This window comes from Rousettus aegyptiacus, unplaced genomic scaffold (genome assembly GCF_014176215.1).
Source record: "Rousettus aegyptiacus isolate mRouAeg1 unplaced genomic scaffold, mRouAeg1.p scaffold_m13_p_16, whole genome shotgun sequence".
Lineage (NCBI taxonomy): Eukaryota > Metazoa > Chordata > Mammalia > Chiroptera > Pteropodidae > Rousettus > Rousettus aegyptiacus.
This window is the reverse complement of record NW_023416291.1, coordinates 40,817,176-40,844,470: the sequence shown is the minus strand read 5'-3', so window position 1 is coordinate 40,844,470 and position 27,295 is coordinate 40,817,176. Positions and strand designations below refer to the sequence as shown.

The 27,295-nt window shown below is 55.9% G+C and overlaps 3 protein-coding genes across 5 annotated transcripts in view; 1 reads left to right on the top strand and 2 right to left on the bottom strand.

Moving 5' to 3' along the window:
- The window catches only part of CPAMD8 (C3 and PZP like alpha-2-macroglobulin domain containing 8), a 65,929-nt gene extending 62,158 nt beyond the window's left edge, over window positions 1-3,771 (top strand). For 2 of the 3 annotated variants that reach the window (XM_036233897.1, XM_036233896.1), the window contains 2 exons: window positions 254-368; window positions 2,579-3,771. In XM_036233897.1, coding sequence (XP_036089790.1) covers window positions 254-368; window positions 2,579-2,600 — 137 coding nt within the window. In that variant the 3' untranslated portion in view covers window positions 2,601-3,771. The remainder of the gene's footprint in view (window positions 1-253; window positions 369-2,578) is intronic. The other variant, XR_004954946.1, reaches the window with a different exon arrangement.
- A 222-nt stretch (window positions 3,772-3,993) lies between these two features.
- On the bottom strand, window positions 3,994-7,074 carry F2RL3 (F2R like thrombin or trypsin receptor 3). The gene is made up of 2 exons (XM_016157831.2): window positions 6,439-7,074; window positions 3,994-6,178 (listed from the first exon to the last, which is right to left on the bottom strand). The coding sequence occupies exons 1-2, from the start codon at window positions 6,782-6,784 to the stop codon at window positions 5,109-5,111; spliced, it is 1,416 nt and encodes a 471-aa protein (XP_016013317.2). The 5' UTR covers window positions 6,785-7,074; the 3' UTR covers window positions 3,994-5,108.
- A 3,732-nt stretch (window positions 7,075-10,806) lies between these two features.
- The window catches only part of SIN3B (SIN3 transcription regulator family member B), a 36,791-nt gene continuing 20,302 nt past the window's right edge, over window positions 10,807-27,295 (bottom strand). Inside the window, exons 8-19 of the mRNA XM_016157772.2 lie at window positions 27,034-27,152; window positions 25,116-25,323; window positions 24,212-24,328; window positions 22,873-23,111; window positions 21,990-22,173; window positions 19,436-20,054; window positions 18,736-18,905; window positions 15,812-15,985; window positions 15,360-15,452; window positions 13,726-13,820; window positions 12,831-13,035; window positions 10,807-12,682 (exon numbers count right to left, since the gene is read on the bottom strand). Of these exons, the coding sequence (XP_016013258.1) occupies window positions 12,452-12,682; window positions 12,831-13,035; window positions 13,726-13,820; window positions 15,360-15,452; window positions 15,812-15,985; window positions 18,736-18,905; window positions 19,436-20,054; window positions 21,990-22,173; window positions 22,873-23,111; window positions 24,212-24,328; window positions 25,116-25,323; window positions 27,034-27,152 (2,454 nt within the window). The 3' untranslated portion in view covers window positions 10,807-12,451. The remainder of the gene's footprint in view (window positions 12,683-12,830; window positions 13,036-13,725; window positions 13,821-15,359; window positions 15,453-15,811; window positions 15,986-18,735; window positions 18,906-19,435; window positions 20,055-21,989; window positions 22,174-22,872; window positions 23,112-24,211; window positions 24,329-25,115; window positions 25,324-27,033; window positions 27,153-27,295) is intronic.

Here is a 27,295-nt window from a genome sequence, read left to right as displayed (position 1 = left end):
AGTTTCCTGACATCTGGCTCTCTTTGCATCTCCTTCTCAGTCTCGCTGAGTCTCTCTACACGCCACCCTAATTTTGTGCCTTTCTGAATCTCCTCATCTCTGATCTCAGTGTCCCTTCCCCCCTCTCATGATCTCTCACTCTCTGTCTGTTGTTCTGGGTCATAAATCTACCCCCACTCCTCTGGGCTGGGCCGTCTGCCATTCAAGTCCTCCCCCTCCAGCGCCCTCGACCTACTAAGTCCCTTCTTTCCAGAGCAGCCGACGCCAGCCTCTGCTTACAACTTCAACTATGACCTGGCCCCCCTGGACTCTGGGCACCTGGCCGCCAGCCATGAGGCCTTGGACTTGGAGGGGGAGGCGGAGGACAGGTGAGAGCTGGGCCCCTCACCAACGCCCTGCGTTTGCCCTGGCCCCGGGCTGGGAGTGGGAGTGACAATGGCGGGGTCAGCCTGCAGCTTTCCAGGATGAAGTGGGGTGTCCCGTCTCTTCCACCCAAGTTCACCCAACACACATCAGAGAACAGCCCGTATGTGCTGGGTGAAGCTGAGCGATCCCAGGACAGACCCCTGCCGGAGACCCACTGGACTAGGGACCACTGTTAAAGAAAAGATTATTCATCAAGCAAGGAGGACTTTATTCAGGGTGGGGAGGTACCGAGATAAATAGAGGGAGTCTTGCAGTGGGAAGAGAGGTTGGATCCACTTCCGAATATAAGAGGAAGTGGTGGATTATAATTAAGGAGTGGAGTAGGGGGGTCGGTGGATAGAAAATTACCAAGAGGCAACATCAGGGGTAAGGGGGACTCTGGCTGAACACCCAGTGGGATTCTTGCTGAAGGTAGGCCAGACATCACCCCCTGGGGGACAGAGAGGGAGGAGGAACCCGATTAGATATGGAGGGTGAGGATTCTGGCTAAACCGACTTAGCAGAATTCCTGCTACACTTGGGCAATGCTGAGATGAACACGGAAGTCCAAAACTGGAGGGAGACCTAGTTGAAAAAGAGCCCAGGGGCTAAGTCAATGAGAGAATCTTTGTCACCTTAAGGGAGTGGTCAGGCCAGAGAGCCCTATGAGGTGAGCCTGGGAGGGGGCTTCTGGGCAAACTTTCTGGAGGAGGTCAACCTTTTGGGTGTAAGTTACAGCAAACTCAACTCAAGAGGTTTAAGTGGTAGGTTGATTTATCAGCTATGTGTCAGGTCCTTGGGGCCGGCTATACCGTCAGGCCTCAGGCTCTGTCCTCTGAGGCCTGACTCCTTTGACAAGGGTATTATCCACCCTGTGTCGGTGGCAAAGGCTGGTCCTCATCCCCACTCAGAAAACCACCCACCAAAGCCCCAGAGCTAGCTTCAGGGGTGTGCCATCTTGCACCAGGCACTGGGTTTAGTCCACATGCATTTACTATAATTATTGATCATAGTAGTCAACACCACAGGGTTGAGTTTGAGACTACTGTTGTGATATTTTTATTTCGTCCCCTCTGTTCTTCCTGTCATACCCTCTTTTGAATTAATTGAATATTTTTTTTAGAATTCCACTTAATTCAGCATTTTAGACTTATTCATTTTAGTGGTAGCTCTAGGGATCACTACCCTTAAACCTTTAGGTCTACCTGGCGTGACCGTTGTACCACTCCGCCAAAAAAGGTTTCACCTTCGCAGCCCCGTGCCTCCATTTTTTTGTCATCACCCGTCATCCCCCATGCTGTCCCTGCCACGCGTACAGCCTCGAACTCTCCCGAGTGCTGCCAGCCCTCTCCACTGCCTTCCCGGGGGTCTGCTATTGTTTTCGTTTCGGAGTGGGGACTTTTATTCAACTTTTAAATTTGAGATCATCCTAGGTTCACACGTAGGGGTGAGAAGTCACAGAGGTCTCAGTCTCCACCCAGCGGTAGCATCTCGCAGAGCTGGGGCCTGATGTGACATCAGGACAGTAACATGGATACAATCCACCCGTCTCACTGCTTTGTCACCACTGTCACACGCACTCGTTCGGAATCGAGTCTGCAGCTTTTCCCTCACCTGTGGATGTGTGTCATCGTGACCCCAGTCAAGATGCAGAACAGCCCGTCACTTCAGGGACCCCCCCCCACCCCCACTCCACAGCCGCTCATTGTCCTCCCCGTGTAATTCGGTCGTCTCAGGAATGCCATGTAAGCCGAACTGGAGAGTATGTAACCTTTAGAGACTGGCCCACTCATCAGCCGAGTTCCCCTCGGATCCACTGTGTAGTTTCCTGTATCAGTAGTTTCCTCCCTTTTCACAGCTGAGGTGAGGTCCATAGATAGGTTTTCCCGTCATCGTCCGCACCGCCGAAAGGGAGCCACCGATGGGACAGCTCCCTCGACTGCCTGGCGGGCTCGTGGTCCATGGCCTCACACCAGCCGCCCTGTCCCATCACTGTGGGCCAGTGGGGGTGGGCAGGGGTCTGAGGGGCCCGGCCTCCTAGGTGAAGTTCTGCTGCCTCAGTGGGCCAAGGCTGCCAGGCTGAGCCACATGGAGGCAGGGTCGGGGAGGGGCATGCAGGGCTCCCCCGAAGACCTGGCAGCCCACAGCATCTTTCTCCTTCTCTCCCCACCAGTCAGAGCGGCTTCTCTTCCTAACGCTCCGAGCAGGACGTGATTTGTCTGCGTCCCGTCATCGTCCGCGCCGCTGAAAGGGAGCCACTGATGGGACAGCTCCCTCGACTGCCTGGCGGGCTCGTGGACCCTGCCCCAGGTGACCCCCCACCTCAAATGAACCCTATAAACAGAACTACAGAGTCCTGGCCTGCCTCAGTGGATGACAGGCCCAGCCCCCACCTCCACAGGAGGGAAGGCCTTTGTGGGGGCGGCTGGAGGCTCTTCGCCCTTTCCCCAGCTCCCCAGCTGTAGCCGGAACCCCTGGTCGGGGAGGGGCAGGCAGGGCCTGGGGCTGGGCATCCTCGCTCTTCAGGCCGGAGCAGCTCCCTCAGCCGGACATCCTGCTCCTGGGAGAGGGGCATTTCTGGGAAGAACTCATGCCGAGGGCTGTTTCTGAGAGGACATGGCTCTGGCCAAATCAAGGACATAGCATCCATCCCCTGGCCAGCAACTTTGAAATGAAACAGGCTGCCTTTCTCCAAGGCAAAGCCCCAGCCTCCCTGTGGGGCACGCAGGCCACTGACCATGTGGCGTTGGAGTCCCCACACTCCCCAGTCTTGTCCCAGCGGTGTCTTGGGCAGACGTACCTGGATCTCCCTGCTGGCCAGGCCTTGCCCCAAGAACCCCTGGTTCCCTGGTGCCCCACTTGGAAACTCCTACCGTCCAGCCAGGGGTGGGGTGTCGCCCTTCTTCACGAGTACTCCGATCCGCCTTGCTGCCCGGATGCTCCAGCTGTGGTCCGATTCCTTTTTGTACCCCTCAGGCATCCACCCCCTGCCCCTCGTGGTATTTATTTCAGACCTCTACTGGGGGCAGCCTAGAGACCCCTCGACGGCCTGAGATGGCTGCTCCAACCCATGGGGTCCCAGCCTTGCAGCACGGACCATTTCCAGTGCCCCTGACCCCTGCCAGTCTAAGAGACAGTCCACTGGCTGAGGCTCCACTCCCCAATCGCTAGAGGCCGCTGGTGTAATAAAAGCTCATTTCCAGAGTCACCGATGGGCTTTGGCCTGGGGTAGAGCGGGTCAGCCCCATAAGCCAGAGCCCCAGCTCCCTTCTAGCCCCCCAGGCCTCTGTTCCTTCATCTACAGCCCAGCCTTCCAGAGCGGGTTGGAGAGGAGGGTGTCACATAGCCGCACCCCAAGATAGATTCCTGTACACTTGTAAGAAACTACACAAATACAGACAAGTCCTGGCACCCCTACCCAGACTCCTCCAGTGGTGGCCTCTAGGAAAGTCTAATATGTCCTCACACCAGGCTGATGTTGATACATTTCGCTGATCTTACACGTCCCTTTGTGTGTGTGTGCGCATGCGCTTGTGCGTATGGTGGGGCCTGCTCACCGCTCATTCTTCCTCAGACCTCAGACCCCAGACCAGAGACCTAGACCCAGTGGGGAGTCTGGGGATGGCCCCCATTCCCCTCTGCCTTGGGGGACTTGTTGATGCCTCAGTGGTCCCTGGCACCCTATGCCACTCTCTGGAGTAGGTGGGGAGAGCGGTAGCTGCCCTGCCCCATGTGAAGCCCCTCTCCCACTCAGTTCCGAACAGGCTGTAAGCAGCTGGGAGTGAGGGTCACTGGGCTGAAGCTGCCCTCCTCCCGCCCCCAGGTACACTGGGGATCCCCCTCCAGTTCCCCTCCCACCTGGTCCTGGGGGTGGGGGAGGAGTTAACATCAAATGAGAAGAATCAGATGTCAGGTTAACAGGTGACATCTTGTGGCCAGGGGACAGCAAGAGACTAAGCCCTGTGGTTTCCAATGATGAGTTGCACCAAGGCTTTGGGGAGCAGAGCGAGGTGTCCTCAGTGGTTGCTCAGGCGACAGCTCATACCCTGAAGCGTATTCTGGAGCCAGAAGCTGGGCTTCTGAGAACAAGGACCTGCCAACCAGGCTCACAGCTGCCTGGGGGTAGGGGCTTGAGCCTCCTCCTAGGTGGGGTCCTCCAGTGGGTCCAGGGCAGCATCAGCTTCATCTCATGCCCACCTTGGACAGGAGAGAGCTCGCTGGGCCCAGGAATCTGCATTTAACTCCTTTTTTGGTTTCCTGGGGCTGCCATAACCAAGTACCACAATTCTGGTGACAAAATAACAAATTTATTGTCCCAATTCTGGAGGCCGGAAGTCTGAGTTCAGGGTGTGAGCAGGGTCGTCTCCTTCTGGACTGAGAGAGTCCCTTCCAGGCTGCTCTCCTGGCTTCTGGTGGCTGCTGGCAACCCCTGGTATTTTTGGCTTGTGGCCACATCACCCTGATCTCTGCTTCTGTGGTCATGGCCCTCTTCCCTACGTGTACCTCTGTGTCTTCTTATAAGGACATTAGTCATAAGGGGTTTAGGGCCCAGCCTACCCAAACATGACCACCTCTTGACTAATTACACCTGCGAAGACCCTCTTTCTAAACAAGCTCATTAGAGGTTTCCAGGGGGCATGAATTCGGGGGACTCTTCGATCTAGTACACCCCCTCTCTGTCACCCTGCCTCCCTGAGGGGCTGTCACACGAGCGATGAGGACCGGGTGCCCATCCTTGGGCTGCCCCCCTCCCTGGAGGCCATGGTCACTCCTGGCACGTGGCGGAGCAGCCCCTTCCGCACCTTGTCCCTGAACTCGGCCGACACGTAGTAGTAGACGAAGGGGTCGACGCAGCTGTTGAGGGTGCTGAGCGCCAGGCTGGGCACGTAGGCAGCGTACAGGTTCCCCCAGGCCTCCGGGCCCGGGTCCGAGTAGTGCAGCAGCAGCAGCATGTTGCTGGGCGCGAATAAGGCCACGGCTGAGGCCAGCACCAGCGCTGTCAGCCTCAGTGCGTGCCTGTAGCGCTTGCCGCTGGCTACCAGCGCGCACAGAGTGGCCCCGTAGCAAAGCAGCATGGCCAGCAGGGGCAGGAGGCAGCCGAACACAGCCAAGCAGATGAAGGCGGGTCGCCAGTAGGAGGCCTGAGCACCCACAGGCAGCACGTCATGGCAGAGCACGTGGTCCGAAAGTGACAGACGGAAGGCCTGCTGCTGCAGCCCCAGGGGCAGCGCCAGAGTGACCGCCGCCAGCCAGGCCGCAGCACAGAGCCCGGCGGCCAGGGGCTGGCCTCGCAGGGTGCGGGCCCGCAGCGGGTGCACCACGGCCAGGTAGCGGTCCAGGCTGATGGCGGCCAGCAGCAACACGGAACAGTACATGTGACCATAGAGAGCAGCCGTGTCCAGGCGGCAGGCGGCCTCGCCGAAGGGCCAGCGCTGGCCCCGCAGGTGGTAGGCAATGCGAGGCGGCAGGGCCAGGCCTAGTAGCAGGTCGGCAGCTGCCAGGTTCATGAGCAGCACCGTGGACGGCAGCCGAGACACCCGCGTGGCCAGCACCCACAGCGCCAGGCCGTTGGCGGGCAGCCCCACTACGAGAGCCAGCCCGTAGAGTGCGGGCACCAGCCTTGTAGGGACCCAGCCCAGCAGCAGCTCTCGAGAGTTGTCCCAGAGCTCCAGAGTGTTGCTGTTGTTGGTGTAGGAACAGCCAGGGAAGCTGCGTGGGTGGGGTGGACAAGGGATCGTTCCCTGGGGCCTGGTCCCAGGTCCCAGAGTGCCATCTGGGGAGGAAAGGGGAATGGAGGCACTGAGAACCCGGGCATCACCTCTTCTCCATCCCCAGCCTTCAGCCTGTCCCTCCTGCTGGATGGTGCTGCCCCCAGAGGGGCCGCAGTCCCAGCCTCAGCTCTCAGGAACCCCCAGGTTGGTGGGACAGAGCTAGACACAAACCTCTAGCCCCGAAGGGCCTCCCAGTCCCACATGTCTTCCTGCCCCTCTCTGTTGCCCCCCCAGTCTAAAGACAGCACCTGGGGTCACTTACCGTCTCCTCTCTCTGTGCTCCCATCCTCATCATAGATGCTGGGGCCCTGGGTGCCACTCTCTTGGCTAACCCCCAGTGCCAGGGGCCACAGCAGCAGGAGCACCCACATGCTGTTGGGGCTGGGCACCGGCTGCTCTGGGTTGTGGCCAAGTGACCTCAGGCTTCTTGTCTGCTGGACCATCCCCACCCCCAGCTTCCTGAGCACAGGCGGAGGAGCAGAGAGGGTCAGCAGACAAGGCCCAGTGAGATAAACTAGTCCCAGTCTCCAGCCAGCCCCTGGGAGGCCCACAGATGATCTATGTTGGTCTGGAGGCTGGGGCCACTTTGTCTGGCAGAGGTGCCTCATGGGGTCCAAGTGCTGGCCCAATAAGATGGGGGAGGAAGTTCTAGGCTACAGCCCCCCACCAACCCCTGTTCAGCTCAGGAAGCCTCTGCGGGCCAAGTGGTCACTTCCTGTCGGCCAGTCATAGCTCTGTTCTTATGATAACCCAGCCCTCTAGGACACATTTTTCATTATGGGCTCTTGGCCTTTCCTGAGGCCTCCCCTGCCTCCTGTTTCTGGTGGGAAGGAGGAGAGCCCTGCCTTCCAGAGCAGGTGAACCACCCCTGACACCCCACACACAACCGAGCAGCCCCGATTCGCTGTGGGGGCTGCCACACCCCGCTGCCTCATCCATGTGCCAGCAAGGTCCCCTGGGCAGACACAAAATGAAGTGCAGAGAGGGAAAGGCACCGTTCCCTGGGGGCTGCTGGGGAGAGCTGAGGTGTCAGTCCTTAGCCAGAGCCTCTGACACTGACCGCGCGCTGCCCTGGGGTCTGAGGGGATCCTGGCGGCAGCCTCCTCTGGGAGGTGTCTGTCCAGGCAGGACTCGAAGTTGTTTCTGCTCTCTTGGCCCCACCTCAGCTGGGGTTCCAGGTGTGACTGGGAGGAATAGTCACACCCATATCTGAGCCCATGGAAGGTGGCCAGACCCAGCACAGGCCAGAGGACCCCAGAACCACGCCCTGCCCTGGGACCCTCTTTCCTCTGGCCCTTCCATGTTCCTACCCGCAGATGGGGACCCACTATGCAGATGAAGAAATTGAGGCTTGTATGGGAGGATACGCCTCTCCTGCACACAGCCCCTACTCATGCCCCTCCAGGCCCCAGAGAGGCTCCCACTGTCCTGCCCTGGGGGAGCCCCACATGGGGGTTCTTGGCTATGTGTGGTCATCACTGAGCCATGGTGGCAGCAGGTGGATGTCTGGGAGCAGGAGGACCCTGAAGTGGGTGGTGAGGGTCAAGGAAGAAGAAATGAATTAGGGGTGGTAGAGGGGGGTCATATGTGGTGTGTCTCAGCATGACGAGCCCTAATCTAGTCACACACTCTGGGACCAGCAGGAAGTGACAAAGTGGTCTGGACAGTCAGTGTGGCTAGAGGCTGAGATGCTGAGGTCCCTGTCCACAGCCCCAGGGTTGGAGGCACTGAGGCTTAGCCAGGAGACTGTTCCCAATTTCTGAAGTTTCCACTGGCATCAGTGACAAATTCAGCCCTATGCCTATGTCTCTGGGCAGTGTGTGATTGACCATGTCCTCAGTGCAGCCAAACCAGGATGGGGGCTCCTGCCTCCCTCCAGGAAACCTGTGCAAAAGAGGCTGGGGGCTGGAGGTGCTGGGCTGGGGAGAACTGCAGCTCCCAGAGGGCAGCTTGACTCAGGAGTTCCGTGTCCAGGAATTTATGTCAGACACACGTGCAGGAAGGTGTCTGTACAGGGATGTTCCCAGCAGCACAGGGCTCGGGGCTCGGGGGGCCCATCAACAGTCCCCCCACCCCACGGACACAACCCTGTGCTGGCAGGAAGGAGGGACTCTACACAGGGCAGGTGGAGGTATAGGCCACTGTCCTGTCCCACCTGGGCAACAAGCTGTGCAGGTGTACCTCCCGGGGGCTGCTGGGGCAGCTACCCTGGGGAAGCGGGACTTGGGCCTTTAACTTCTGTGCTGCTTTGCACTGTTGGAATTCTCTGTACATTTGTCACTTTCCATAAAAAAAAAAAAAGGAAGAAAGGTAGCTTTAAGAAAGAAGGGAATTCTGACACATGCTACGTGGATGAACCTTGAGGACATTATGCTAAGTGAAATAGCAGACACAAGCTTTTCTTAAATGGTGAAAAATAACCCAACTCAGCGGCTAGCCCTGGATTTCATCACCGTCCAGGCCACCAGGAACCCTGGAAACCAGTCCTCCCTGGCTGCCCCTCTCCCACATGTCTGCAGAAGATGGGATTCTGCAGATGGACCCCTCAAGTCCTTCCAAAGTAACTCTTCTCGGGGCAGCCATCTTTGTGGAAATTGTGTTTGCTGTATTTTGAAGCCAGATGGGCACCCGTGTGTGCCTCTACCTCCCCTCACATCTGGCCTGGGCCTCGGCCTGGGAGCAGGGATGTTAACCCACTGGACCGGCCCAAGAGGAGGGGTTGCTGGGTGCCAGGGTTTGAAGTCCAGCTCTCCCAATCCTAGATATCCAGTTCTTCCTCCCTAAGACCCCCAAATCCAAGGCTGCTCAATTGTGCTATGGCCTGGAGCTCCCACATTCCTGGTGCCACTCAGGGGAGCAGGGGGTGCTGGAGGACCTCGGGCCAGGCAGAGTTGGGATTCCTAAGGCCCATGCTCATGGGGGCCTTACCCCATACCCCAGTCCCTGCAGGCTCCTATCAGGCATGTCTTTGCCCACCCCAGGCCTCCTAAGACTGACTCTAAGTCAGCTTGCTTTCTAGAACAATCAGCCTCATTCTCAGCCTGGAAGTCATGTGTGAAGTGCTATTTGTACCTTGCAGATAGCTGGCCGACACTCCTCTAGTAATGGAGTAATGTTCATTGGGTCCCGCCTAAACTCTCCACCTACTCCCAAGCCTAACTCCTCCCCCCCGCCCCCCGCCGTGCTGCTCTGGGACAGGAGGGCAGGGCAGCCCACAGTCCTGCAGCTCCTCTCTCCACACTTGACGGACACCCTGGGAGGCGCAGGGCGGTGAGGAGGGGGAGGGCCGCTGCATGAATTCCGCTGCCTTTTCACTGTGGCTTAATCCATTGCAGAGGAAGCAACAGGCCTCTGTGATCTGGCACCTCCCTTGGTGAGGAGTCCCGGCAATGAGCTTGTCCTTTGCTTAGGACCTCACCAGGCTGCAGTCTAAGTGTCCCTGGGTCTCGTCCTCATTTGCATGGTTGCGTCCCCTCCCCAACATGGAGCTGCCATTTTCCAGAGCAGATCCTCTCTTCAGTCACTGTCCAAGAACCTCATCACAGTCACAGACTATTCAAGGGCAGGGACTAATGGGGTGTCCACTGGGGCAGGAATCCTGGGACTGTCTCAGAATATTGCCTACTACAATGGGACCCGCTCCAGTCTGCTCTCCTGGGATCGGCCACCCTTCATGGGAGCTGCAGCGGCCACCATTTGCACCCCAGGGCCTCTGCCCAGCACTTCCCACCGAGGGAAGCCAGTCTGTGGGCACAGAGGGTCCCTGAGATTCTTCCAGGCAGGAGGACTCTAAGACAGCACAAGCTTTCTTCTCCAAGCTGCCCACCACCCCTGACCTCCTGGAGGGGCAGACAGGCACCACCACAGGTAGTGTGTGGGCGGAGAGGCTCCCTGGGAGGCAGCATGGCCACTTCAGGTCAGGACAACTCCTGGGAAGAGGACTGGCCAGGTGGGCAGAGTGGTGCCAACTATACTCAAGAATCTGATAGGTGAGTCCTAGCAGTGGGCACTGGGTGGGGCTGCGGGGGAGGTACAGGGGTGCAGCTGAAGGGGACAGCCAACTAAGACCCCTGAGCAGAGCTGTGGGCTCCCACATACATGGAGGTGGAGGTAGAAGAGGGGTAGAGGAGAGTAGAGCCAGGCCAGGTGGAAGGGGGTCCTGGAGATGTTCAGGGGACAGTGATGGTGAAGTCAGGTGGGAGCGCAGAGGGTGGTTTTGTGGGGCTTGGGGAGCAAAGGCACCCACCAGCCTGTCCCTGGGCCTCGGGACCTGGCAGGCACCCCAGTAGGGAGAGCTCAGCACAAACCCTGTGTCTTGAAGTTCGGTTTTGTATGCACAACACTAGAAGGAAACATCTCGGCATTTCTACTGAATGTAAAATCTGAATTGTGAATGAATATTCTAGAAAACGCTCCCATATGGGGACAGGGCACCACCTTATGGGAAATGCGAACCGCCCCCCTCACCCCCGCCGCCCCAACACACACACACACACACACAGGTGCAACCTGCAAGGCAAGTGCACAGGTGCAGACGCTCCCTGCAGGCCCCAGACTCACCAGGCAGAAGCTGCCCTGGGATTTGCCCACAGGAAAGAACATCAGGAAATGATGGACGGAACTTCCCAGCTTTAGGTCAATATTTTTAACTTTAATGTGCAAATAAATAGAAAAGGAAACTACATTCAAAACAGCTGCAAAGGAAGTCCAAGCCCCAAAACGAAAATTCTTCAAAAACAGAAGCGAGCTCCCAAAGCATGCAGGGTGGGGGCTCGGGGGTCTGGCCCACAGCCCAGGCCCCTTCAGAGGCACAGAGGGGGGGTGGGCTCCCCAAGGGGCCACTGGGCGGGGCTGGTCCAGGAATTCTGAGGATGAGTTCCCTTCTTACAAAACAAAGATGAGGACAAAGTGCCTGGATTACACTCAAGAGAAAACATGGGTGGGGGGACCCCAGGAAGGACATGTCAGCTTTGGCCCAGGCCTAAAGTCAAAGGCTTCACAAACCTTGAGTTCCACAGGTAACTTCTAGAGTGTTCTAGAAAGAAGTCTCTACTTCCAGGGACTGTGGTTTTGGCACAGCTCAGCTGCAGGAGGGCGAGGGCTGCAGTTAGCACAGAGGAGGCTGCACAGGACGGTTCCAGGCCTACTGTCCATGGATCCCAGTCTGATGGTGCCAGAGGCTTGGCAGGGTTTCTCATGGTGCAGTAAGTTTAAAGAGCTGGTCTCCAACCTGATGTGCCTGGCGTTCTTGGCACAGAAAGCCTTGGATGCCTCAGCCCCAAATGCTCACACCCTCCCCAGGTGGCGGCTGCGGAAACAGCAGTGTCAGGGCAGGTGTGGGGAGGGCTCTCACCCCCCAAGAAGCCGAGGAACCTGGCTGTTGCAGAACTTATAACCGCTTAGAGAATGTAAAGGAATAAATACGTGTGCATGTATGTATTTCTAGAATGCCCATCTTAGGTACATGACCCCGGCCTAGGGCCCTCCCAGCATGGGCCACTCAACACTCAAGCATGGTGGGAGTGTCAGGCCAACCCCTGTGCCCTCACAGACCAGGCTGGCTGCCAGGTCAACAGGGTTTGGCGTCTCTTTCGAGAGCGGGATCTGTTGGGCCATTCTAGTACAGCCTGCCCAGCCCACGTCTTGACAGTGGGATCCTAACGGTCTGGCTGAAAGGCTCTTCCCACTGTCAGAGGGACGAGCCTGCAGGGCAGACATGGGCGTTGCCTGGTTTGGGAAATGTTTCTGGAAGCTCCCAGAACCGCCTGGGAAGGACGTGCTTCTTAAGCAGGTCCACCATCCTGACACCTTCCATGCTGGGGGCCCTTGAACACTGACCCCTCCCAAACATGTGCCCCTCGCATGGCCTGTTGCCAACTTTTCCAGCCATCTGTGCACCAAGCCACCATTGCGGCCCCACCCAGGGATTTGGCACCGACGATGTCAATGCCCAGCAGGTGTGTGAACGCAACTGCTTGCTCCTTGGCAAGCATGTGAATCCTTCCCTTTCTGGTAGGGGCTGAGCCCCAGAGTTCAAGTGCAGGGGGTTCAGGTATGACACAGGATGCGCGCAAAGGAAGCTGGGGAGCTGAGGGGAAAGGCAGCGTGGGGCTGCAAGCCAACACGACTCCCTTCTCTGGAGCTGGCCGCCTGTAGCAGTGAGGCTGGGGGATGCTCCACTTCCCTTAAGTGGTTCATGAAAACGCCCCTGAGGGACACCCAGGCCAAGGAAGCGACTGCACCAAGCTGCGTGTCGTGGAGGCCGTGAGGGCGCATCAGGGCGAGGCGGGGCGGCGGCTGTACTGCACACGGTAGCGGGTCACGGGCAGGCCGTGCACGTGAGCCGTCTCGCAGAGTGTCTTGCAGGGCACCATGTCCTCGTCCTCCTCGCCCATCAGCCAGTCCTGCACCAGGCTGGCTGCCTCCACTGTCACGTTGTCCTCCAGCCAGCGGCCGTGCCACTCCTCAAAGTGCTGGTGGTGCCGAAGCAGGACCAGGGGCTGCACCTGCAGGGGGAGGGCGGGGGGGAGAGCCAGGCGGCCCAAGCACCCCAGAAAGCTGTATGTTGGATCCAGGTCCTAGGATGGGGGCCCAGGCACCCCCAGCCGGCTATGAGCTGGACCCAGGTCCCTAAGATAGAGAAAGGAGGAGCACCTGCTTGGCCCGGCAGAGGGTCCCCCGGCGGTACATGTAGTCCTCGGAGTTCACGATGAACATCATCTTGTGGGAGCTGAGCTTGAAGCGGCAGTCCACGTTGCAGGCGCTCTCCACGCCCACCAGCCTCTTCCAGGAGCCCTTGGCCTCACCGCGCAGAGCCCGCACCTGCTCGCACTGCCACCTACGAAACTTCTTGAGGTTCCTGGGGGCCAGAGGAAGATTTGCAGACCAGGAAATCCTCCGATGGACTTCCCAGGGGTCAGAAAGATGCAAATCGAAGCAAACCACCACCACCTAAACCCTTAAATCCGGTGAAAACCAAACCCAGTCACACCTTGCTGCTGGAAAAGCTAGAGGGGCTGCCTGGCCAGCCCTGCTGCCTCTTCCCACTTGCTTTCTTAGTCCATCCAACAGAGGAACCTCTTTGCCCGGGTCCCCTTCTCTGCCTCCACTCTCCCTGGATCTGGTCTACCTTCCTTCCTTAGTCCCAGCCACGTCCCTCCCTCCTCTCTGAGACACTGTCTCAGGGACTCCTCCCCCCAGGTTAGCCACCACCTGGCAAGTGGTCCCCACTTGAATCTAACACCCAACAACAGTCTCCACTGTCTGGACCTAACCTGATGAGATCTGGCTCTTTCCGGTCCCGGTCTGGGGTCCCATGAAGCCACCACTTCTGTCTCTGGCCTGATCACTGCCATTTCCTGTAGCTTCTCCCTCAGGAGCCCTCACCCCCTCCTCGTGGCCCTGAAATTACTGTTCTCCTCACCCCAGACCTCAGGAGGGCAAGGCCACACTCATACACATCAGGCACCCAAGAAATGATCCCAGATGCAGGCAACACTGTCGTTCGACCCCAATTAAAGACAGGGGTCCTCTCCAAGGGTCCTCTCACCTCTGTAGGAACACAGGCTTCAAGAGAAAGCCCTCTGTGGGTGAGTTGGATGCACCCTCAGTCCCCACGTACTGTTCCACGTACCGAGCCAGGTGCTGCAGGGACAGAGTGAGACACAGCCATAACTCCCCCGAAAATCAGGCCTCATGGCCAGGACCAAGCTCGGGGCTCCCTGGGATGTCATCCTCACACCTTCCAAAGCTTTAGGGAGATGGCGGCTGTAGAGGACCCTGACATGTACGGAAACCACCAGACAGCAGCTAGGGCAGGATGTGCACACGAGGCCACTATTAGACAACTTATGGCACTTTGTGCTTAGGGAGAGAATTCCCTGCTGTGTACTGTGACCTTTCTGTACTCACTGTATGGGAAGTTCACACATGGGGGATGGAAACCCCCACGCGGAAGACATCGAAGTCCAGGAATGGACGTCAGAATACCAACAACAGTAAGAAGAGAGCAAGAGCAGGTTGAAGGTGGGGGCGAGCAGAAGGTGGGGATTGCAGGGGCCACCCAAGTCCCGGGTGGGCATGCCTAGTAGTGTCTAAGTGACCCTTCATCTGCTCATCACTCTGTTAAAGCCAAAGGTTGACAAAATCATACATGCTGGAAACTTCCAGAAGTAGCAGGCTATGCAGGTCTCCACCTTCACTTGTCTTAAAAGCCATTTCCTGTGTGAAGCAGACAAGGAAGGCTGCTGGGAGGGTGGCGGGTGGCGGGGCAGGCCCTGCTCCCAGGTGTGCGAGGACAGCATTGTCACTGCACCTTTTTGTTTGTCCAGACAGAGCTCTGGAGCAGACACGGTGCTTCGGCTCCCGGTCCACAGAGCTTAGCTGTTTGACCTAAGGCCAAAAAGGCAGCAACAGAAATCATATTTTTGATGTCTTTACTTGGTTACCCACTGTTTGACTCCAGAAAAGGTTCTGATGTAGTTAAGTGTGAGGAGACTGACTGCTGTATTTTGTCTGGGACAAAACAGTTCCTGGTATGTGGGACTTTTGGTAATAAAATTGGGAATATCCCAGGTAAATTGGGACAAGCTGTTCACTTTTGTGGGTTGGACTGTGTCCCCCTAAAAGACCTGGTACCTGTGAATGTGACCTTATTTGGAAAGATAATCTTTGAAGATGTAACCGAGGTAAGTTAATGTCGCACTGGAGTAAGGTGGCCCCTAAATGCCTGGTGTCCTTACGAGAAAACAGAGACCAAGAGGAAAATGTCTACTCTAATGGAATATGTGACTCAGAGCGTGGGCCAGCAGGACGTTCTCCTGGTGATTATGGCGAGGGACCTGGGGCCCTGAGCTTTACTCATGGGGAGTGCAAAGGTCACACAACTGAGTGACCATGCCGGCCACGGGCTTGATAGGGATGCCACGGTGTCTGCAGCAGGTGGGAGGAGCCAGGGTTTGCGGGAGGGCAGCCTGGCTCTCACATAGCCCTCCTGCTCTGGGACACATGTTTGACCCCAGAGGGTTGGTCTGCAATTCCTGCCCAATCTCGTGCTCACGTGGAGAGTACGTGGCCTGTGCTCATGCCTGGGGCTCTTCGGGTAGGAGCCCTATGATGCTGCTCATGGCTGTCTCCAGCCCCCCAGCATGTACAAGGCAAAGAGCCTAGTGCTATGGTCCTCACCTGAACCTCCACAGGGTCCTCTGTCTGGGCCTCCTCGGTATCCAAGAGCTCAATGGTCATGATCACCTGCCCTTTACGCTGGAGGAACATCACCTAGGGAAGGAGGAGGGGAAAAAGCCTGAAGCCGAGAGAACAGCCCAGCCCAGACTGACACAGAAGAGGTCGAATGGTCATCAAAAGTCCGACTTTACCAGTCTCTAGGCCTAGATCCCTCCTCTGGGAACCATGTGCTGGGCATCCACCTCACAGGCCCTGTGGTGCCCTCTGAGGTGGGGGCCAGTATTAAGAGGCCCTGTTAAGGATGTGCTGGGTATGGGAATGGCTGCAGCCAAATCGCAGTCTAGCCCAAGCATGCACCCCAGGCCCCAGAACGACAGCTGGCTCCTTCCTGTTGTGGGCGATCCCCTCGCATCCCCAGCCACGCACGGTGCCAAGCATGGCTGGCCTCTCACCTTAAAGCAGTTCTCGTCGGCCATGCACCGCTCGGCCTTCCACTGGTAGCTGGTCTCCCTGGCGGCGCGGACACAGCGGGAGGACAGGTTCCCGCCAGCAGCGCCCCGCTTCTTCTCGTTCAGGTAGAGCTCTACCACCTTCAGACAGATGTCGTCGCTCACAAGGTGGTGCAGCTGGTGGGGAGGAAGAGCCGGTGGGTGCCCTGGCTGTGTGTCCCCAGCCCCAGAGGCGAGTGCAGCTGCCACTTGTACTTCCTGCTGGGGCTCCTGACTCACCCAAAGAGGACAGGGTCAAGTCCACGACGTGGGGGTGAAGGCCAGGAGCCGACAGTCCGCACAGGGTGATTTCAGCACAAGGTACAGAGTAGAGCAGACGAGAGCAAACCAGATCAGACCAGACTAAACCAGACCAGACCAGAAAACATGGACTAAAGCAGACCAGAGCAAACCGGCTCAGAGCGGAGCGGAGCAAACTAGACTGGACCAGTAAACCCTGCCTGGATGTGAGAAACATGAATAAATAAGGAAGAAAGCGTTCTAAAACAGGCATGGTTAATTATCTGAAAGTAGTGGGAGGGCATTTGGTTATTTTCCCTAAATGGTCAGCATAAACACAATGAATTCCTTTAATTCCTACAAAGACATTTAAAACCATTAGGTTTAAGAGGAACGAGCAAGAGAAATGGCCCGGATGCAGGCTGAGATGAAGCCGCTCTAAGTGGGCCCCACTTAGTCTCGGGGCCCTGGGCTCTTCCTGGAGTGTCGCTTTGTTGAATGAATACAGTAACATGTAGATGCACATGAGTCTCAGAGAATGCCTGGCACACGGCAGGTTCCCAATAAACAAATAACGTTAATAAAAAGAAAAAAGGCAAGGAGCGTGGACACAGCCCCCTCCAAGGCAAACTACAGTGTCGCTATAGAGGGGCCCTGTGAATATCTGCTCCAAGGCATGGCTAGCGGGCTCCAGTGGAGCCGTGGCTGGGTCCCCAGAGCTCTGGCCCCTTGTGGGCAGACGTGACCCCAGCCCAGGGGGTATAGCACTCAGCCCTGAGGTGTCCTGAGTCTTTACTTCCAGGAGTTGTGCGCAGGGCCTCATGCCTGCTTCCCCATCACCGGGCCACAGTGGCCACGACTGTGGATGGTGACAGGGAAGGGCAGAGACCCAGCTCAGCACCCAGAAGGAAACAAGAAGGTTGCTGAAGATAAAAGTGTTAAGTATCAGAATAGACTTGTCATTTTTGATGTGTCTTTGTAGCCAGAAGACTCGAAGCTTCCCACTCATCCGTGAGATACTGGCAAATGGCGTGGGCAAGCTCTGCGCAAGCCAGGACGTCCAAACAGCCAGAGAGGGATGAAAAGGTGCTAACCCCATAAACCATGAGGGAAATGCAATGTAAACCACCACCCCTCGGCCCAGGACAGATGAGACAGACGAGAGAGACTGCCAACCCCCAGACCTGGGAAGGATGCAGAGCACCAACCAGGAAACCAGAAGCTTCTACCCCAACTGGCGAGCCCACCTACACATCACCTGGGGGAGAAGAGGAAACGCCCAGATGGCCGCCAGGAGATGCACAGTGCCGCTCCAAGGGCCCAAATGGGAGCCTGTTCCCTAGAACCTTTTGAAGGACGAAGGAGCCACGGGCATCTCAACAAGCAGGAATGTCGCATAATCGTGCTACCTGACACAGCCAGTTGGGTGGTGTGCTTCCATTTACACACAGCTCAAAACCAGGGACGCAGTCTCAGTGTGAGAAATCGGGGCGGCAGGTGCCCGTGACGGGAGCGGCTGGGAGGGGCTGTGGGTGAGGTGTCGGTATATGAAGACCCACCCGACCTCACACTTAGGATTTGGGCACTTTTCTGTAAGTGTGTTCTAAATCAATAAAAAGTTTCTCAAACCTGGAAGCAAAAGCCTCTTCTAGAATGTTTCTAGTGACCTATCTGGGTGGGAGATTAATGATATTTTGCTTTTCCTGGCTTCTCTTCCGCTTTACAGTTAACAAGCTTACTTGATAATCAGGAAACAAAATTCGAGTTGAAGAAAAACAACTCCAGCAGTTATCTGAGCAGGACCCAAGTCCCAGGACCACATCCGACCTGTCCAGGGCTTTGCCATTTATATTTATGTGACCGGTTTCTTCTCTTTGACATTTGGCTATGGGCAATGTTTTGCTACTATAAATGATGCTAACGAACAGCACTGATATTAGCTCCACCCCCTGCGGAGTGAGCTAAGACTCTTTATACATTGCCAAATTATCATCACAAAAGGTTTGTCAGCAGGGATTCAAACAAATCTCAGAAAGCCCTGTTCACAGCAGCCTTATCCAGATCACCCAGGTGTCCACCTATGGATGAATGGAGGAATGGATGTGGTCTACCCACAAAGTGGAATACTACTCAGCTGTAAAGAGAAATGAAGCACAGACACATACTATGACATGGATAAATCTTGAAAACAGCATGCTGAGTGAGAAAAGCCAGACGCAGAAGACCGCAGAGTGTATAATTCTGTGTGTATGAAATGTGTAGAATAAGCAAATCCATGAGGATGGAAAACGGATTGGTGGCTGTCGGTGGCTAGGGGAAGGGGATAGGAAGTGATCGCTAATGGGGATGGGCTCACCTTTCCGGGTGATGAAAATGTGCTGAAACTAGATAGAGGTGGCAGTTGTACAACACTGTGAATGTACTAAATGTCACTGAATGACTCACTTTAAAATGGCTACTATTACGTTAACTGAATTCTATCTTGATTTAAAAGGAAGCTACTGACACAAGGCCGACTGCGTAGCATGAAAGTGACACAAGGGCCAGTTTTCGAAGTCGGGGACAGGCAGGGAGTTGAGGGGAGGGGCTGCTGCCCCACGTGCCAGGCCTCCTGCTGCCCTGCCGGCCGCTGTCCCTGGCCCGCTCACCTGGCGCGCAATGCTCTGCACCAGCTTGTCCATGGTGAAGCCGACGTAGGCGTGGATGGTGAACATCTCGCGCAAGGTGTCCTCGTACTGCGCTGGGTCGATGCTGCCGTCCAGCAGGCTGCGTACCATGTCCAGGAAGGCTGGGTAGTACTCCTCCAACTCCACCTCACCTGGAGATAGGCAGGAGCCAGATTACTCGGGGTCACGGCCACGAGGACCCCACCAGGATGAATCCAGAATCTCCATGGAACTGGGCAGCCCGTGTTCCCCACCATCCGCTACGGGTGTCCTAATGTCGGCCTGTGGCGCCAGGACAGAAGCTTGGCTGGGTGGTGGTTCCAGCATCCAGGCTCGGGGGGAAGCACCCAGAGCCGTGTGCCCAGGGAGGCCAGGCGACAAGGACTAAGGCTGTGGTCTGGCGATGCCAGTTTCTTGGTCCTGCCATGGCACTACAGCCAGTGGTACCACCATTGAGGGAGGCTGGGGAAGGGTGTTCAAGACTCTACTATTTTTGTGACTTCTCATTTGAAATTTCTCACTGGACAATGTAATTATTTCAAAATGGAAAATCAAAAAAAAATGCAAGGGACATTTCTGATTAGAAGCTATGAACCGAAACCCCTGGGGTCCATGCAGGCAGCTGCCCATCTCCCAGCACTGCGCGTTACCCCCAGCCTCTGGCGGGGTCTGGGGGGCTCACTAGGCTGCTTCAGCCGCAGCTCCATGGCGGGGTCGTTGCCCTTTTCCCGGCGGCCCTCGCAGAGCAGTTTCTCCCTCTCTTTCTCAGTCCGATACTCCAGGAGCTGCTTCTGCGCCTGGCGGTAGATCTTCAGGAGCCGGGAACACAGGGTCTGGTGGAGGCGCAGGAAGAAGTACCAGTTGTTGTTGGCAAAGAAGAGGCTGTAGACGTCGTCCAGGGGTTTGTGCGGCGGTGGCGGCGGTGGCGGCAGCTGCTGCTCAGCGGCAGGACCCTCGCCTGCAGCCCCCTTCTCCTCTGGGGGGCTGCTCTGTGGCCCAGGTGCCAGCTTCTTCCGGTCACTGGGATCCACACTCTGCCCTTGGGGGCTCCCCCGGCCCTCATCGGCAGAGTCCTCCGATGCCCCCAGGTCCAGCTGCTGGGAGAAGAAGAGGCTGGGCACGAACTGGTGCACCAGCTGGTGGATGGTACCCTGGTCCTCCTTCTGGATGGCTGGCTGCCGCTTCACGTAGTAGCTTATGAGTGCAGCTGCATCCTCCAGGATCTGCCTGTCCTCGTACACGAAGATAAGGTGTGGCTCGCTGGAAGGGGCACTGCGGCCTTCCGAGTGCTGCTCCTGGTGCTGGGGACAGGGTGGCTATCAGGCAGGAATTGACCCGCCGGGAGAACACAAGATGGGGACCCAGGGCTAAGGGCTCTAATGGTGTCACACTGCCCAGTACCGGGACCAGAATGAGGCCAACTTCCTTCCCACCTCCAGCGCCTAGAGTAATATCTAAAGACTGAGAGATACCCAATTCTGGCTGACCCGGGCTGCCCACTCCAAGCTCTCCATGGGGATGAGGAAGGTTCAGGGTGGACCCTGGGCCCCTTCGCTCACCATCATTCATTCGGGTCTGCTTACACTTACACACAGCTTAGGACGACAGGCTCTGTCTCAGTGTCAGATATTAGAGTGGTGGGTAACGCCTACCTCAGCCACTCACGCCTGCCGCTAGCCCCTCTACGGTCCTCCTGTCGTCCAGCACAGGCCTCCCGACCTGCCTGCTCCCACTCACCACCCCACTCCTACCAGTCTCCTTACCGAGTCCAGACCAATCTGGTCAGTAGCACAGCCAGCTCTATCACGCCCCTCCAGGCCCTCCCGCGCTGCTAAGCAGGGGACCCCAGCCCTGGCGCGCCACCCTGTCGACTCAGTGCTTCGCAGACCTGGTATTCTTCCTCTAATGCGTCGGGGGCGCTGACTTCTGTCCTGCTATGTGCAGGGTCTTTGTAAAAACCTGTCTGCTTTTTCTCCCTAGAGAACATGTCCCTGGATTCACCCTTCCCCTTGGTCTTTATCTAGCTTACTGATTTTTTTTTTCTTGAAAACCTGAAGATAATCACTACTTCCTCCAGACTGCCTTGAGCTGCCTGACAATGTTACTCAGCCCACCATTATGGGGAGCAGTCTAGGCTCTTGAGAAAAGTGAGATGGATGCCATCCCTGCAGGTGAGACGACCTGAGGGCAGCGCTTGGGCCTCCCATGCTGCGCCCTGCCCACCAGCCAAATGCTTCTTTCCTCTTTGCCCCCAGGGGAAGAGCCAAGGAATTTAGTGGTCTTTTGGGTCATCCCGCCACCCCCGATTTAAGGATGTACTGCAGACCCCATGACCTTGAAGGCGGAGTCAGGGGCCAAGGGGTAAGCGTGCCCTAGGGCTGGAGGCTTCGGGGTAGTGGCCTGGCTCCTCTGCCTTCAATTTCCACACCATAAGAGGAGGTAAGAGGAGGTACAACCACTGGCTGCTAACATGAAGGATAAAAGAAAATAAGTGACCCTGCTAAGGCAGGTGCTTGGTCATCGATGCTGCCCTGCCTCTGTGACGTGGGCATGGCCCCTCCCTCGCCACTCCTTGGAGCGCCAGCTGACCGCCCTAATGGCCACAACCAGTGGCCTTCACTGCCCAGCCAGACCTCCCACCGCAGGTTCTTGGTAGTAACTTGCTCTCTGGGTGCATTTTTCTTCTTCTTTTCCCTGCGTGCATTTTTCAAAGGCCCAGATACTTGGAGCCCAAGAGACTGGCCCTGCCTGTTTTGTGGTTTGGGACTTGTACGCCTGAACATTCCAAGGCTGGCAAGAGGGCACGGGAGGCAGAGCCCTGATCTCCTGCAACTGGCCTTGGCAAGTGGTCACCTCTTGTGTCTTGATTTCCTCATTGCTAAAATCTGGATAATGGTATAGCATAGGAAGGTCTGTGGGCAAGGGATGCTCCTCCTGGGGGTTCTAACGCTGCCTGGCACATACTGGAAGTGGAGAAAGCTGGAAGTGTCACGCACCTAAAGGAAGGTCCAGCAAGGCCTACAGGGTGAGAAGGAGACCTTGCTGACAACAGCAGAACTACTGTAGTCCTCCCACAGCCACTCCTAGTCTGGGTGCCACAGAAACATCCATCCTCACCCCTGGGCAGCCCTGTGAGGTCAATGCCACTAACCCTGCCTAACCACTGAGAAACAAGCAGAGACCTGGGACTGCCCGGGGCCAGGGCCTGCTCAGACGTGGGCAGAGGAGGGCCTCACCTCATCGTAGACACTCTCGATCTCATTGAGCAAGCTCTTGGAGCGAAGGGCCTTGGTGTCGTTCTGCTTGAAGTTCACAGCCTGGTGGTCCAGGGACTTGAGGTAAGCCTTCTCATACTGCTCCCGCCAGATCTTGTTGAAGCCCTGCTGTGCCTCCCGCCACTCCTCCTCCTTGGCCTTTAGCCTGTGGGGACCAGAGGGACTCAGCACAGGGACAGCCCAGGATGCCCGCCTGAGTTACCCATGCATAGGACCAGCCTGTCCTACACCCAGACCAGCCATCGCATTCCAAACTTGGGACAGCCAGCTCCCCGCCTGTCTGTGCACAGGGTTCTGTGATGAATATGAGAGAGGAAGACAGGGAGGGAGGAAGCAAAGGATCAAGAACCAGTGTGGATGGTTTTACGGTTTTTCAAACATTGTTGCCTCAGAACGAACCTCCTCCCAGGCCTGACTCCCACCACGGACCACACCCACTGTAGCTGTGAGCCCCATGAGGGAGGGGGCTGTGGGCGCCGCTCAGCTCTGCAATCCCAGGGCTGTGTATGGCACCCGAGGGTGGCCATTTAACTGATACCTGTTCACCAGCATGGCAAGGCTCCTAAGACATATTACTAAATAAAAAGCAAGCTGGGGTATAGGACTTATATTTAGATCTGATTATGTGTATGAAGAATGTGCTAGAAGGACATGGACGACCATTAACTGTACTTTCTTCTCAGGAGGGGAACAGGGAGATGAAGGAAAACTGGAAAACCCAATAAGCCAGCCTGAGGCCCAAGGGACCACCCCCTTGTGATGATAACCCCTGGCGAACAGCACGAGATTAGTGAGCTCCCAGGGGGCCCCTGTGGTGGGCAGGGCAGCCAGAAGCTGAGGACACCTTTTGAGGACAACAGGGACAGCAGTGACGGGGTTTTTCTTGAGGCTCTCGATGATCTCCGGAGCCTTGTCACCATAGATGCGATGGATGGCGCGGCGCTGGATCACCTCCGATGTGCCTCCCAGACAGTCGTCCAACCGGAACTTCTCCTGGTCCTCTGGGGCCATGCGGGAAAGCTTCTTCTGTACACTTTCCAACACCCGGATCGTGGCCAGGTTGGTCTCCAAGACTACATCTAACTACGGAGAGGGAGACAAGAACAGGATGGCAGTCAGGGAGGGGGTCGGCGGGGCCCCAGGAAGGCATTTGGGCCAGCCATGTCTGAGCAGGGATGACAGGCATTAAAAGGCAGGGCCCTCACGAGGGTCTAGGGGCCTGACTGAGTGGGGCTGATTACAGGGCTGGGGCCTAGCCAGGGGAGGCAAAAATGCAACACTCAGTGCTCAGGGCCTGAGACTGTGGGCCGATCACCACCGGCTGACCCCCTTCACGGGCATCAAGAGCATGTTTTATTTGGCAATAAAAAGGAAGAAACCTGGGGCGCACTTAGCCCTGAGATGGCTCTCAGGGCACGTGCTGGGAGAGCCAGTCCCCAAAGGGTACATACTATGTGATTCCATTTATGACAGTGAGAGAGACAGAGGACAGGTCAGTGCTGCCAGGGGTCAGGGCTGGGGTGGGGCCAGAAGGGAGGTGTTCAGCTATAAAGGGCAGAACGAGGGGTCCTAGTGGTGGGGAGCTATTCAGTATCTTGGCTGTGGTGGTGGATACATGACCCCCCCCCCCAGATGGGAGAACTGCACAGAGCTGAATAAACACACATGCCGCACATGCGAACAGGGGCACGCACACATGAATACCGTCCACCTGGGCAGACAGGCCAATGTCACTGTGCCAGCTGTGTGTGATACAGTGACAGCGATTTACAAGTGTTATCGCTGGAAGAAGGGAACCATAATTGCTGTGTTATTACACTGCATGTGAATTCCCAATGATATTAGTAAAAACTTCAAAAAATTAACTTAAGCTAACTTAAGTAATTAAATTTAAATAAACATTTTTTAAAAAAGAAAAAAAACTACTATTGCCTGGCCAGCCTGGAGGGAAAGCAAGGCAGAAAAGGACTTGTCAGGGAAAGTGCTAGAATACCTGAAACTCGAAAGGAGACCAGGGGTTTGAGTAGGGGCGGGATACATTCCAGGGTGGAGCGAGAGAGGAGCAGAAGAGAGCGAGAAGGCAGTCCCTTGGAGGAGGGGGGACAGGCATGCATCCTGGGTCACTCCCATCCTCGCTAAGACCCAGGGCTGCTGGGAGGGCCCCGCAGCGCCAGCACACACACCTCAAAACGCTCATCCTCACAGCGGTGCAGCTGCTCCTCGTAGGGCGTCTTCTTGGAGCTGACGAAGGTGGAATCCTCTGACCAGGAGGGGAAGGAGACCCAGGTGTCATTCAGCACCTGCACCAAGGAAATGCCGTAACCAGTGTGACAGACCCCGGGGGCTGGAATTGCTTACCGTGCTGTCCAGTGTAGAAGATATCAGTAATATCATGCTGATTTTACAGGAAATTCCCTTATCATACAAATAGTAAATTTAATTTTAAAATGGTTTTAAGAGAAAACGTGACTTTGGTTAAGGGCAAACTTTGTAAAGAGCTGGATAAATACTTCAGGTCTGGTGGGCCATGTGGTCAGGACTACTCCGCTCTGCCTTGGTCCTGGTAAAGCAGTCACAGGCGACATATACATTAATGCATATGGCTGTGTGCCAATAAAATTTAACTGATAAACACTACCAGCGGGCTGGGTTTGGCCCACAGGGCCTAAGTAGTTTGCTAACTTCCGGACCATACCCTGGAATCCAAAAGGCACCCTTGAATTCTGGAAATGCAGTTGTCCACTAACCCTGAAGAGGTGTTTAAGTAGTCAAGCTAAAAGGAAACATACTGAGGGCAGTGAACCCAGGACTGAGAAGGCTCACAGCAGAAATAAATTTAAGTCAAAATGATGGAGGAGCATCCAAACCCTATGCTGGTGCTGTGGGCTCTGTGGCTTACCCAAATTGCCAGCAGGGTAAGAAACTGTCATCTCTGATCAAGTATTTTCTTTTCCCACATCCTAGCACCACCTATTATTCAACATTCCGGGGGTTAACACTCAGTCTTTCATCTGACACACTGGGGTGAGGAGTGTTTCTGCGCGGTGGCATTCACAACACAAGTCAACGTGAGCCCTGGGGTGCTACCTCCTTGCAGATGGCCGTCCTCCCGCTGCACTTGGGCTGCTGGTAGGTTTTAGGGAGTGCTCGGTAGCTGGATCCAATGCGCTTGCAAGATGCATAGTCAATTTCCCGGCTTATTCCATCCCCAGATCTGTCACTCATGGGCGGGGCGAATGACAGCTCTTTCACCCCGAGAAAGGACTTGAATTGTGCAAAGAGTTCTGGAAATTTCCTTCAGAAATAAAGACAAATGTAAGTCAGCACCCCTGGGGCTTTCTGAAAGTGATCTACGGATTTCAGAATGGCTCTGTGAAGATGCCTGCAGGTAAAGATGGCCAGATGTAAGGTCAGAGAGAGGTAAGAGGTGAAACCCAGCGTTAGATATGCATAAAGTCCCTACTAGGGAGTGAATTCGACCCCCCAATGCTTTGTCACTAACCAGGCCCCACCACTTGCAGGACAGCCTTGAAACATACTGGAAAAGATGACCTAGACTGGCAGAAGCGGGTCAGTAATGTTCCTTGACTGAAAAAGGCGGGGATTGATCAACTATGGCCAACCTGCCCAAGCCTGGTCTTTGTAAATAAAGTTTTATTGGCTAAGCGAGATCCATTCCTGAATCACTGCTTGTGGCTTTTTTGTGCAATGTCAGAGTTGGACAGCCCTGACCCTTGGCCCTTGACAGATAAAGTCTGCTAAGCTCTGCTCCAGAGCCCTCTGCCCCGATGGGAGAGACTCCTCCTGGGACCACCCATGTGGGTACACTCTCATGAGTCATTACGTATGTTGATGAAAAGTTTTTCAAGTAATTCACCCCAATGTCACCTGGATTTAGGTTTAAACAAATATCAAATCCTATTGAAAGGGTACAGTTACTATGACAGAGCAAGGTGGTCTCCCCTGCGGTTGTCTTGGGGGCCAGAGATCACACACGGTCATGTATAACGCATGCTCGCCATGTTTCAGATTCTATTTTAAGGGTTTTACATACAGAGCCACATGGAGCTTTCTGAAACTTGAGGTCAGACTGGCTAAGGAACTTGCCCAAGGTGACAGTCCTGGTAAGGAGAAGGCAATGCTGGGACCCGACCAACCTCGCCTCCCAAAGTGCACTGTGCATGAGCTGGGCGTGTGCGTTCCCCTGCCTTCCCAGTGGCTGCCTGGCCCCCACACTGCGGCCCCCACACTGCAGCAGGACACACCAGCAGCTGGCTGCTGACCTGCTGACAGGGTTTCTCTCTGGGCAGCTCAGATGCTAGGCAGAGATGTTCATTCTTCCTGCAATTTGACTGTTAGATAAATTTTAAAAGCCTCTATTAAGAGAACCTCCAGGGTTTTACGGCAGGTGGAAAAAGCTGATCCCAAAAGGTTACATACTGTGTTATTCCATTTATGTCACACTTTTGTCACAGAAGTGTTAGAGACGGAGTACAGCTGAGTGGTTGCCAGGGGCTGGGGGCTAGGCCTGGGACAGGGAGATGGAGGGACACAGGCGTGAGTATCGAAGGTCCGCACGACAATCCTTGTGGTTCCATAGCAGTTGAGTATCTTGACTGTGGTGGTGGACACATGACCCTTCCCAGGTGACACAGCTACACACACACATGCACCTACGCATGCACATACACACACAGGTACCAGAAACAGAGAAACCTGCAAAAATGGGTGGGTTGCCCAAATGCCACCATCCTGGTTGTGGTGCTGACCTCAGGTGTTACCGTGGAGGCGGGGGTGGGGGGTGGGGGTGGGGAGTGGTTGAAGGGAAAGGGTCCTAGGATCTGTGTTCTTTCTTATAACTGCAGGTGAATCTATAACAATCTCCGTAACAACTTTCATTTAAAGACCACATTGAATAAAGCACCTACCCAAAGCGGTGGCTTAAAAGGGGGTGGGCAGAGTTTACAAAAACAAATCCCACATGGGGAGCCCGAGTACTGCTCACCCTAGAAAAGGGCTGACGAGCTGGAGGAGCTCCGAGCCCGACACGAGCTCCTGGTTGAAGAGTGCGATGCAGCGGAGAAAGTTTTCGTAGACCTCCTGGCTCTTTAGGACCCTGCGCACCTGTGGGGAGAGCGAGTCAGGGGCCTTGAGGCCAGGCCCAACCCCCTCCTCCTCACCCACTTGGTTCAGACATCACTAGGTGATGCAGAGTCACCAACACTGGCGTGCTCTAAAGTGCCTGGCTGTGGTCTGCAGGGCAACGC

Bases quoted from the DNA above. Each gene is read 5' to 3' on its own strand.
- F2RL3 (XM_016157831.2), bottom strand. From the start codon at position 6,784: ATGAGGCACCTCTGCCAGACAAAGTGGCCCCAGCCTCCAGACCAACAT. The intron at 6,179-6,438 runs GTAAGTGACCCC...TTTCCTCCCCAG, and splicing joins GAGCACAGAGAGAGGAGACG to ATGGCACTCTGGGACCTGGG.